Here is a 12,966-nt window from a genome sequence, read left to right as displayed (position 1 = left end):
GTTATGTCTGTGCATGTGTTTTTTTTTAAGGTCCTTATTCCTTAAATGGATACAGAGTAAGAGTGTATAGACAAGATTCTGCCACCCAGTGGTTTACTGGAATAATTACTCATCATGATCTCTTCACTCGCACCATGATCGTTATGAATGATCAGGTAAATAGTCCAACTAATATTTTTGAAAAGAAATACTTTCAATTTAGATATTCCATGCACCCCAGAAAATAGATAAACAAGTTGAGACTAATTTTCGTCTCTAGGTTTTTTTGTAGTTATATAATACTCGCTAGTTTTCATGTATTTAATGTTACGTAGAGGTCACTTTAGGTCACAGAGATAGTGATGCCAAATTTATGACAATACTGATAAAATCAGTCCCTAAAATAGGGCATCAAACTTTTTAAATTACTTTTTTTCAACCTTAAAAGTGAGATAAAATTTTCTTAGTCTCATCTTTTCTGTCTCTGCAGTAATAAAAATACTTCTTGATCCCAAATGGCTTCTTTTTCATTCATGAAAACTTTAACGCACACTAGTTCTTTTCATATCAAATTTCAGAGTTGGTATGCTCCTTTAAGCTTTTATAGTAGGTATGTTAATAAGGTATGATAACAATTGTTAACTCAATTTCATATTTAGTCTTGAGTAACAGTCTGAAAGTCATGATTTCAGATCTTTTAAAGCTGTCGTTTACTTACCTGAAAAAAGAGGAAAGGTATCGACACCTTCCTACCTGAGTGGATTGTAGAGGGTATCTGAATAAAGGAGTATCTCTTTATAAACAATTTCAAATGCTTTGGATAAAATTATAGTCAAAATGCTAAAAAAAAATAGACTGTTTAATTGTATTTCCTTTTTTTCCTTAAAAAAGACAGAATTCTTTTTTAAAGAATGAAAGGTGACAGAATTTCATCTAATGAAGCATAAAATTGACCATAGTTGTTAAAATAGTTCTTCCTTTAATCTGTCTTTTAAAAATTATTACTCATTTACACAATTTTTATCATTTTCTTCTTCCTGAATTTTATTCATTAGTTTTTTTATAGCTGTTTTTTTAAAAATTAGTTATTTTTAAAATATATTCATGACTTGGCAGTATTATACTCTCAATTAATTCTTACCCTTGTTTTTTAAGGTGTACTTAACAATAGATATATTTACTTTTTAATTTTTGTTTAGCAGTTGAAATAGGTTTCAGAAGGTTATAAAGGTAATTTTATCTTTAATGATTAAAACTGATTTATTGTAAGTCTGACAGTATCTTATAAATTAAAGATCCCAAACTGATTTCTAAGCATTTCTACTCAGTAAAGAAGTATCACACTGGCTAGCTGATTGGATTTAATTTTTGTTCTTGTTTTGTGTCATGGATTAGGTACTAGAACCACAGAATGTCGATCCTTCTATGGTTCAAATGACCTTTCTAGATGATGTTGTTCACTCTTTGTTAAAAGGTGAAAATACTGGCATTACATCTCGACGAAGGTCTCGTGCCAGTCAAAATAGCAACACTGTTCACGTATGTATGCTGTTAATGGTGGATTCTTGTAAAATACTTTTCCTTAGATTACTTAGGGTCATTACTAAAAAACTCATTGTTAAATTGATTATTCTTAGAGTCATTACACACGTGCCCAAGCAAACAGTCCCAGACCAGCAATGAACAACCCCCCCCACGCTGCTGTACCAAAACAGAACACACACCAGCAACAGCAGCAAAGAAATATACGTCCAAATAAGAGGAAGGGCTCAGATAGCAGTATACCAGATGAAGAGAAGATGAAAGAGGAAAAGTACGATTATATAGCACGAGGAGGTAAGACCCACCTTTTTGTTTTAAGGGAATGAGAACAAATAAAAGTGCTTTTGAAATATACTTATTTAACATTGGTATTAAAAATAAAACTATTCTTTCTTTTAATCTTACAGAAAATCCTAAAGGTAAAAACAAACAATTGATGAATAAAAGAAGGAAACCCGAGGAAGATGAAAAAAAACTAAATATGAAAAGACTACGAATAGACAATGTTTCAGACTTTTCTGAGAGCAGTGACTCAGAAAATTCAAATAAGAGAATAATAAATAATTCCTCAGAGCGGAAGCCAGAGAATGAGCTGAAAAATAAAAATGCTTCAAAGATAAATGGAGAAGAAGGAAAATCCCAGGATAATGAGAAGGCAGAAGAGACACTGATAGATAGCCAGCCTCCCTGGGATCAAATACAGGATGATAAAAAACATGAAGCAGAGAAGCAGAAGTCTGTTGATTCTCAGCTTCAAGAAAAAATGATTATCCATTCATCAGAGCAGGCCACACTTTCTGATCATAGTCCTAATGATTTACTTCTTCAGGAATGCAATATGGAAAAAACACATACAGTGGAATTATTACCAAAGGAGAAGTTCTTATGTAGACCACCCACACCAAAATGTGTTATTGATATTACAAATGACTCTAATTCAGAAAAGGTGGCTCAGGAAAACTCAAGTACCTTTGGCCTTCAGGCACTTCAGAAAATGGATCCTAATGTTAGTGATTCAAAACTTTCAATTGCAAATGCAAAATACTTGCAAAGAGCAAAACAAGATTCTGACCAGAGCTGGGTCAGTGATGTTGTTAAGGTAGATTTAATCGAATCAAGTGTTAGGAATCCTTCTTCAGGAAATGATCACCTAAATATGGAAAAAGAGAAAAATCAGTATGTTTCCTACATGTCATCTCTAAGTGCAGTTTCTATCACAGAAGATAAGCTGCATAAGGGAAGTCCTCCCCCAGAGACTGTAAAATCTAAACTTAACACTTCAGTGGATGCTCACAAGACAAAATCTAATCCTTCACCTGAAGTTGTTAAACCTAAAACTACCCATTCTCCTGATACTGTAAAGTCTAAAGCCACTTATGTGAACAACCAAGCTGCTGGTGAAAGAAGACTGGCAAATAAGATAGAACATGAGTTATCAAGATGCAGTTTTCATCCAGTTCCTTCTCGAGGCAGTACAGTGGAAACTACCAAGAGCCCTCTTATCATTGATAAAAATGAGCATTTCACAGTTTACAGAGATCCTGCTCTTATTGGGTTAGAAACAGGAGCTAATCACATTTCACCTTTTTTAAACCAGCATCCTTTTCCTCTTCATTCTTCATCCCATAGAACCTGTTTAAATCCAGGCACCCATCACCCTGCCTTAACTCCTGCACCTCATTTACTGGCTGGATCATCGAGTCAAACTCCATTACCTGCCATTAACACTCACCCTCTGACAAGTGGTCCACACCATTCTGTTCATCACCCTCATTTACTTCCTACTGTGTTACCTGGAGTGCCTGCTGCCTCCTTACTTGGTGGCCACCCACGACTAGAGACTGCGCACGCCAGCAGCCTGAGCCACTTGGCGCTTGCGCACCACCAGCAGCAGTTGTTACAGCACCAGTCGCCTCATCTTCTTGGGCAAGCCCACCCTTCTGCTTCGTACAATCAGCTTGGACTTTATCCAATTATTTGGCAATATCCAAATGGAACACATGCATACTCAGGACTTGGTCTACCTTCTTCTAAGTGGGTTCACCCAGAAAATGCAGTTAATGCTGAATCTTCATTAAGAAGGGTAAGTCATGCATGCTTTGCCACATAGTAAGTGTATTTATTAATCAAATATACATACAAGTGTTTTTTAAATATCCCATTCTTTTCTTTAGATTTCTTATTAAAAAAACATGTTTGAATTTTCAAGCAGTTATTTTTCTAATTATAATGAAACTTCTGATGCTTACTAACTTGGGATCTATGGAAACTGATATTTCAGAAAGCCCTATTTATAACAAAAGCCAGTTCAAAGAAGTAGAACTTCTTAGATTGTAATATACCAATTAGGAAGAATTAATATCATTATAACTATTATGGTACATATGTAGTTATTTTATTCAGCTAAACACCTAGAGGCAAAGTTTCTGGATTAAAATTCATATAAGATGGTAAGGTTTTTGATATGTATTAACAAGCTACTCTTAAAAAGCAGATTGTTACATTCCCTATCTAGATACGTGGTATTAATGGTATATTATAAGCTAGGACTCTCTAAGCCCTTTGTTTTCTTAAGGATACCAAGGTTGGAAATTTCTGATACTTAGGAGTAAAGTGGACTGAGGTCCTGCCAACATCAAATATTACTAACAGAGTGTTGGCTGAAGGTGGTGGTAAAGGGCTATTACTCCTTCATGGGCTGTGTCATTTCTTTAGCCAAATTCATTTTCGTACTAAGAAATGGCTGTTGAAGGCATTCCCAACTCCAGAATCAAGAATGGGGGGAGTGGGTATATCACTGTTAAACTCCAGGAGACAACTTAGTCCTTGATTTAGCCTAGGATGCTCTTCAGATATTCCCCAGAATATGTTAACACTTTTTAAAATTTATTTTTATTGTGGTAAAAACATTTAACATTGGATTTACCATCATAACCATTTGTAAGTGTACAGTTCAGCAGTGTTAGGAATATTCACATTGTTAACAACAGATCTCTAGAACTTTTTCATCTTAAAAACTGAAACTCCATACCCATTAAACAAATTCCCCTTCACCCTAGTCCTTGGCATCTACTTGCTACTTTCTGTTTCTATGATTCTGACTGCTTTAGATACCTCATTGAGTGTAATCGTACAGTATTTGTCTTTTAGTGGCTTATTTCATACAGCATAATATCTTGAGTGTTTATCCATGTTGTAGTATCTCACATGATTTCCTTTTTTAAGCTGCATCATCTGTTACATATATCCCACATTTTCTTCATACATTCACTTGTTGATGGACTTTTGGGTTACTTCCACCCATTGGCTGTTGTGATAAACTTCGGTATTTTTAATGCCTTTCTCAACTTGGGCAAGATCCATACTAGCTATATTAGGGATAGCAATTTGAAAGAAAATGCCTGTGAGCTTCTCATTTATTTATTTATTTATTATTATTTTTTATTGAAGGGTAGTTGACCCACAGTATTACATTACATTAGTTTCAGGTGTACAACACAGTGATTCAACATTTATATACATGATAATTCTAGGTACCGGCTATCACCATACCAAGTTGTTACCATATTTTGACTATATTCCTCATGCTATACATTACATCCCGGTTACTTATTTATTTTACAATTGGAAGTGTGTACTTTTTTTTGTTGTTGTTGTTGTGAGGGCATCTCTCATATTTATTGATCAAATGGTTGTTAACAACAATAAAATTCTGTATAGGGGAGTCAGTGCTCAATGCACAATCATTAATCCACCCCAAGCCTAATTTTCGTCAGTCTCCAATCTTCTGAAGCATAACGGACAAGTTCTTACATGGAGAACAAATTCTTACATATTGAATAAGTTACATGGTGAGCAGTACAAGGGCAGTCATCACAGAAACTTTTGGTTTTGCTCATGCATTATGAACTATAAACAGTCAGTTCAAATATGAATACTCATTTGAGCTTCTCATTTATTTTAAGGATAATACTGCTTACGTAGAGAGCCTTGTTAGTAGGTGGAAAGATGGTCTTCCTCATGCCAACAGTTTGTCAGAGGAGCTGTTACCTTCTAGGTAGCAGTGATGACATAGACTAGCCATAGTCCTTCCTTGATTTCCAAGTAGTTATTGTTGACCTTGGTGGTAAGGAGCGTCAGGTGGTTAGTTGTGCAACAGAGTTCCAACAATTTTGATGGATATTTCTTGTGGTTTATATCCATAACAAACGTCAGCTCCTTTTGGCTCCCCCTCCATATGAGTTTTGGCCTTCTTTAATGAAGTCATCAGTGAACTCCACAATTTATTCTGCAACAGCATCTCCACATTTAATGTTGGCAAGATTTCAGTTCTAGAAGAATTATGCTTGCATTATTATAAACTTCCCATTCTTGATGGTGCTATTGAACTTGCAGTAGGTAGTATCTTACTGGAATGTGTACATTAGGTAGTTAAAAATCAATTAAAAGTCACTAATTACTACGATACTCTATTTGCAAGAGTTGGAAGCAGGCCTGATAAACCTTAGTGCCCAGTGCAAGCACCTTTTTACTCCAACCCTCCACTCTGATGGGTCATGAATACAGCTGCAGGGTAGAGGATACATGGGAGCCAAGAACTGGCAAATAGTTTTGAGTCGTCTTCCTTAACTTCCAAACCCTGGAAAACAAGTTTAAATAACTATTAGAAATTGCTTGGATGGGATCCTCTCTCAGTATGTGTCACCCTAGCTTCCAGGATTATGAAGGCATAAAATGTTTTATTAACTGGTAATAGACTTATTAAAAACAAGTATAACAGACTCATTTTGTTATGTAAAATTATAAAGGAGTAAATTTAACATTTTGAGCAAAAATAAAGATCTTAAACTCTAGTATTATGATTTAAAAATTTTAGTGGTATTTCATAATCAAAAATTTTTATCATTGCCATAATTGATCGCAGCTTAAGATTACTAGATCTTATATAACAGGCCTTGTAAACATGTATATGAATGATCCTTATGTGCATATATATATGTGTATTTTTTTCTCATGAGGTTTATGGTTTTATAATGTTTATTTTTATTCTCAGTAATTTATAGTAGCATATCTTTGGTGGTTTTTTTTTTTTTCTATATAGCAGTAGTACAACTTCTTTCAGGTTCCCAGACCCAGTTTCAGTACACACGTGTGTGTAGGAGAGGGAGGGGTCTTGCCGCATACAACATCAAGCAATTCTTGAACACCAGCAGGGTGTCAGAGAACTCAACTGAATTCTGACATTATCTGCCCAGAGACAGCACCAGATTTCCCCAGTTTAAGGGCTCCATCCTACAAGACTGCCCTCCACTACCACTACTGCCCCCCACCCAACTCCAGATACCAGTCACAAGCCCCAGGCAACCTGTACTTCTGACCAACTGGCTACCGATTGGATGTTCCCATGACCTCCTCCTTAGGTTTGATTAATTTGCTAGAGTGGCTCACAGAACTCAGGAAAACACTTAATGTTTACTAGTTTAATAAAGGATACCTTAGAGTTAACAGCCAGATGAAGAGATACATAGGGCAAGGTCCCAAGTAAAGGAGCTTTTATCCTCATGGAGGTTGGGGCCTGGCTCAGGGGCATGTGGCATCTTTCTGGTTCACCAAGTGTATAAGCGCTCTCTGACAGAGAAGCAGGGTGCAAGGGAGAGACACGCTCTTACAGGTTTTGTTAGGGCTTCATTACATACTCATGATAGACTATCATTGGCCATTGACTTATTGAACCTCCAGCCCCTGCCTTTTTTGGTGGAGTCCAGAAGTCCCTCATTGACATGTCAAAACACCCACACCCCTTTTTTCGCCTTTAAGGCTCTGGAGGATTTTCAGAAATTGAATGAAGACCAAATATACCTGGGAAGTATGCGGTCATTCAGATGACCAAATATGTATTTCTCATAACTCATTATATTGTAGGTGTGGTACCATATTGCTTTTGCATTATCATTTTGAAATGTAAAATTTATTCTCTCTGTTAAGACTAAAGATGTATTTTCCCAATATCTGACTCAACTAAGCATAACTGAACAAAGTATGTTCTGAAGAATGTCAGCCATAGTATTGAAACAGTTCTTAAGCATGTTATTAGATAGTTCTAAGTCTCAATATAGACATCAGTATCATCAAATATTCAGTATGAGAAAGGCAGCATAATGATATATAAAAAATTTTGTTACAGCTCCACACCTCAAAGTTTAATGGTCCGACAGTTCTTTTTTTTTTTGGTCCAACAGTTCTTACAGCTTGTAGTGAAAAGGACTGGATGACCTTTGAAAATGTAATTTTCTGACAATTCTAAGTAAATGTGTCACATTGAAAAAGTTTGTTATTTTTGATAACAAAAATTGGCAAATGAACTTGATTATAATTTTCTGGTCAAATTATTTTAGGAATAATAAATTGTTTTCTTTCTATTACCAGTCTATTTTGGTGCTAGAATCTTAGGGTATCTTAAAAGCTAGGTTCTCTATATATTATTTGTAAGTTAAAGGCTCTGCATTCACTGAAATAAATAACAATAAATTTCTGGAAATTACTATCTTAATGCTGATTAATTTTTTACATCACACCAAAAAAAAAACTATATTATTATCTTGGGTTACTTACTTACCTGAATATTTCTTTTAAGATATATTTAGAAAAGTCTTGTGTTTTATAAATATACTGCAATTAAAGTCTTACTATGCTACTGTGTTTAGCTTTTTCTAGTAACTAAAGTCTGAGTTTTTTTTCTTAATAGAATTCTCCCAGTCCTTGGTTACATCAACCCACCCCCGCGACCTCAGCAGATGGTATTGGATTACTTAGTCACATTCCCGTCAGACCTTCTAGTGCAGAGTCTCATCGGTCTCTTAAAATTACAGCACATTCCAGTCCACCATTGACAAAAAGTTCAGTAGATCATCATAAAGAGTAAGTTCACCAGTGCTTAAAACTTACAAATACCTTGTCTTTTATAGTTTTTCTTAATTCACTTTCTAAACAGGTAAGTTTGAGTTAGTAAATGACTTGAAACTTTTTTTCTGTTCAGATACACCTTCTGATTTACTGTGTAATATTAGTATACAGAAAGTTATGTTTTACTTTAATAATAGCATGATACTGTATAGAACTGTCTTCATATCACACAGGAAAAAGTGTTTACAGAACCTTCTACTTCCTTTACAGAGATTTGGAGAGGAAAGCTTTTTTTGAACCATTACGTTCTGTTGCATCCACATCAGCAAAAAATGACCTGGATCTAAGTAGGTCACAGAGTGGAAAAGATGGTCACTTGCATAGGCATTTTGTGGATCCTGTATTGAATCAACTGCAGAGACCAGCCCAGGAGACTGGAGAGAGATTAAATAAATACAAGGAGGAACACCGTCGAATTCTTCAAGAAAGCATTGATGTTGCTCCCTTTACAACTAAAATCAAGGGGCTTGAGGGTGAGAGAGATAATTATTCCAGAGTAGCATCATCATCTTCTAGCCCTAAAAGCCATGTTATCAAACAAGACAAAGATGTAGAGTGCTCAGTATCAGATCTTTATAAAATGAAGCACTCAATGCCTCAGAGTTTACCCCAAAGTAACTACTTTACTACATTGTCTAATAGTGTGGTCAATGAACCACCAAGGTCATACCCATCCAAAGAAGTTTCAAATATTTACAGTGAAAAACAGAGTAATACTCTTGCAGCAGCAGCTAATCCTCAGACACTGACTTCATTTCTGTCATCTCTTTCAAAGCCTCCACCTTTGATTAAACACCAACCGGAAAGTGAAAGTTTAATAGCCAAGATACCAGAACATCTTTCTCATCAAATTGCCTCTCAGTCAGTAACAACCTTCAGAACTGATTGTAGGAGTCCTACTCATTTGACAGTGTCTTCTACAAATACACTCCGGAGCATGCCTGCTTTACATAGAGCACCAGTGTTTCACCCACCAATCCATCACAGCCTGGAAAGAAAGGAAGGCAACTATAGTAGCCTTTCCCCTCCAACTTTAACTCCAGTGATGCCTGTGAGTGCCGGTGGGAAAGTTCCAGAATCACAAAAGCCCCCAACTCTAATTCCCGAGCCAAAAGACTCTCAGGCAAATTTTAAGATTTCTTCTGAAAAGAGTTTGACAGAAATATGGAAATCTAATAATAACCTCAGCAAAGAGAAAGTTGAATGGCATGTGGAGAAAAGCAGCGGAAAGTCACAGGCTGCTATGGCATCTGTCATTGTACGTCCACCTTCTAGGACAAAACTTGATAGCATGCCAACAAAGCAGTTACCTTCCAAAGGTCGAGTTAGTGAAAGATCTTCAACTGGGGCAAATCAAACAGATTGCCTTAAGCCGACAGAAGCTGGAGAGTCTGGAAGAATCACTTTGCCAAGTGTGAATTCAGACAGTGCTCACATAAAATCTGAAAAAAACTTCCAGGCTGTCTCACAGGGCAGTGTTCCCAGTTCAGTCATGTCTGCTGCAAATACAGTGTGTAATACTAAAACGGATGTATTCACATCTGCTGCCACTACCACCAGTGTCTCCAGCTGGGGTGGTTCAGAAATAATTTACTCTTTGTCAAATACCATTTTGGCCTCTAAATCCTTAGAATGTACCTCTTCAAAGAGTGACAGTCATTCAGCAGCTCAAACACAGGCATGTAGGGTCAGCACTACAGCTCCAGTTACACCAGCCAGTAGTCAGACAGGAAGTGCTGTTCAGCTGAGCTCCGGGTTCTCAGGCACTGATTTTATCCATTTAAAAAAGCACAAGGCAGCATTGGCTGCAGCTCAATTTAAAAGTAATAATGTCAGTGAGAGTGAGCCTAATGCTGTGAAAAATCAGACATCTTCAGCCTCCCTTCTCTTGGATAGCACTGTAGTTTGTAGTACAATAAACAAAGCAAACTCTGTTGGAAATGGGCAAGCATCCCAGGCAAGTCAACCTAACTACCATACTAAACTGAAAAAGGCCTGGCTTACTAGACACTCAGAAGAAGATAAAAATACTAATAAAATGGAAAATCCAGGGAATTCTGTATCAGAAATTATTAAGCCATGTTCTGTCAATTTGATAGCCTCTACATCTAATGATATACAAGCTAGTGTAGATAGTAAGATCATAGTAGATAAATACATAAAAGATGATAAAGTCAGTAGGAGAAAAACCAAAAGAACTTATGAATCTGGCTCTGAAAGTGGAGACTCAGATGAAAGTGAAAGCAAGTCAGAGCAAAGGACTAAAAGGCAACCTAAGCCAACTTATAAAAAGAAGCAAAATGATTTGCAGAAGAGAAGAGGTGAATTAGAAGAAGATTTAAAACCCAATGGGGTTCTCAGCAGGAGTGCCAAAGAAAAAAGCAAATTAAAATTGCAAAGCAACAGTAATAGTGGTAAGTAAATTAATAACTTCTTAAAATCTAGGTAAAATGGACTGCATGTTGTTCTTGGAGTAATGCTGGAACTCTAAAGATGAGCGTGCTTAAAGGCACCTTTTAACTTTATTTGTATATAGCCCTAGCAGAGTGTATGTGCTGACTGACGTCATTTCTGCATTTCACAAGTACCCTATAAGAGGAAATGAGAGATGATATCTCTCTCCATTTTTAAGACACACAGAAATGTTTTACCTGGCACTCATGTTGACAAAAACCCAGTATGTAATGTAGTAGTTACTCAGAATTTTAAGAATTGTCAAAATACAGGTACAGCTATATACCAAAAGTAGATTCCTAATACTAGGTACTTACCTGTATGTAACAAGATACAGTTGAGAAAGAAATCCTGCTGATATATATTTCCTTTAAGTCACATTTTAGAAGAGAAATACTTCAAAAGTACCATAGTGTGAGTGTGGCCTATATCTCACCCTTCTCTCACCTTGTAACAAAATAGAAAGCTTAATTGAAATTATCTTTATTTAACTGTAATGCTACTCATTGAAGCAGTCCTGAACAATGGGTAAAAGTTAAAAGGGGCTAGGGGTGCTTAGTTTTATGTATTTATTTCTGTATTCAAGAACTTCCAGAGTAAGTAGAAGTTCCAAAATTGATCAATTCACATTTTGTTTGTGGCTATAGCAGGGCAAAATAAGTGGTACTTGCCATTAATATTCACTGTAAAGTGTTCTGGATGTTTTTACTCTAGTTTTTCTCAGTTCGCTTATTTCTTTTTAGGTATGTTGACCAATGCAGAAAGCTCTAAATAGTTTCAGTATATCCATGTATTCATCCACATATAATACATGAAATATCTGACAGTGTGGACATTCCAAGAAGTACTTTCACAAGCACTTGGATGCTTGAGAGCTCCTATTTGGAGCCTTTTGACTGAATGAGGTTTTCCCATATGTCTGTGTGGAAACCAGAGGCAAAGTGAAAGAGAAAAACAGAAGTATGGAATCATAGAAAAGGACAGTCAGAAAGTGAAAAAATGAAGGAAAAAAAGCTCAACTAGAGACAGGCTGACAGACTGAAATGCAAATATAGTCAGAAAAAAGAAATGGAGCTTGACAATAGAGGATACGGGATACATGCCATTTATTTGAGTATTGGATTGTATACAGTATTGCTTTTTCTTATGTGTTCTACTTTCTTCCCCAATGAGTTCTTAAGAGTCTTAGTGTGATCAATAATTGTTTCTATACCATGTCACATAACATTTCCTTTGGTGTTGAGTATTCAAATACTTGAGTTAAATTTACAGAAGACAGAGAAACCTTCCAGCTTTTAACACTTAAATTTTTTAGCTTAACTCTTAATGAAGTACATATTCTGTTTTCATTTTAAGATTGAATGAACATGTTCCCAAGTAAAGAGTTCTAAGACAAAGACTGAAATCAGTACCTCCCCCACCACAAGTTGTGATGCTTTAGTCAGATCTCCCCTTTTAGGAACTAACATTTAGCATCAGAGAGGCTGTTTTAAGTACATTTATGACCAAGTCCAACATAATAGTAAGTGTCTGTTAAATCCCATCTATTAATTATGGGCAGAGTTGACTTACTTTAGTTTGGGGCTATCTAGAAAAGTTCTCTAAATTGGGAGTTCATAAGTCCAACTTCTAAATCTGAGTGAATTATCTACCTCATGGATTAAATACGACCTTTATTCTTCTAATGAACATTAGGATTGTCATCAGTCACAGTCATTCAAAAAAAAGTAAGTTAAGTATGTATTTAGAGAATATAATATGATTTCTTACACAGTTAATACACATATATACATAAACACATACAATAGTATGATTCTTAGTACATTCTGCAGCCAAATATAATAGATTTTGCTTTATCTGTTTTGTTTTGGATAGTCTTTATATCTTTTGCCTTTTGTTACTGGTATGTTAAAAGTTGGCTTCTTCTCTGTGACTAATATTTTATGTAGTTTTGTTTCTTGAGCTGAAATGGCCCATAAAATTTAAATAGATGCCCTAGGATATACAAAAACAGTGGTTTGACTGTAA

The 12,966-nt window shown here is 35.8% G+C and overlaps 1 protein-coding gene across 11 annotated transcripts in view; it reads left to right on the top strand.

The window, feature by feature from the left end:
* Positions 1-12,966, top strand: part of JMJD1C (jumonji domain containing 1C) — a 388,314-nt gene that overhangs the window by 343,443 nt on the left and 31,905 nt on the right. For all 11 annotated transcript variants that reach the window (XM_057505900.1, XM_036895100.2, XM_057505904.1 and 8 more), the window contains 6 exons: positions 31-155; positions 1,375-1,518; positions 1,617-1,815; positions 1,929-3,604; positions 8,267-8,439; positions 8,695-10,898. In XM_057505900.1, coding sequence (XP_057361883.1) covers positions 31-155; positions 1,375-1,518; positions 1,617-1,815; positions 1,929-3,604; positions 8,267-8,439; positions 8,695-10,898 — 4,521 coding nt within the window. The remainder of the gene's footprint in view (positions 1-30; positions 156-1,374; positions 1,519-1,616; positions 1,816-1,928; positions 3,605-8,266; positions 8,440-8,694; positions 10,899-12,966) is intronic.

This window comes from Manis pentadactyla, chromosome 8 (assembly GCF_030020395.1).
Source record: "Manis pentadactyla isolate mManPen7 chromosome 8, mManPen7.hap1, whole genome shotgun sequence".
Lineage (NCBI taxonomy): Eukaryota > Metazoa > Chordata > Mammalia > Pholidota > Manidae > Manis > Manis pentadactyla.
This window is presented reverse-complemented; position numbering and strand designations above follow the sequence as displayed.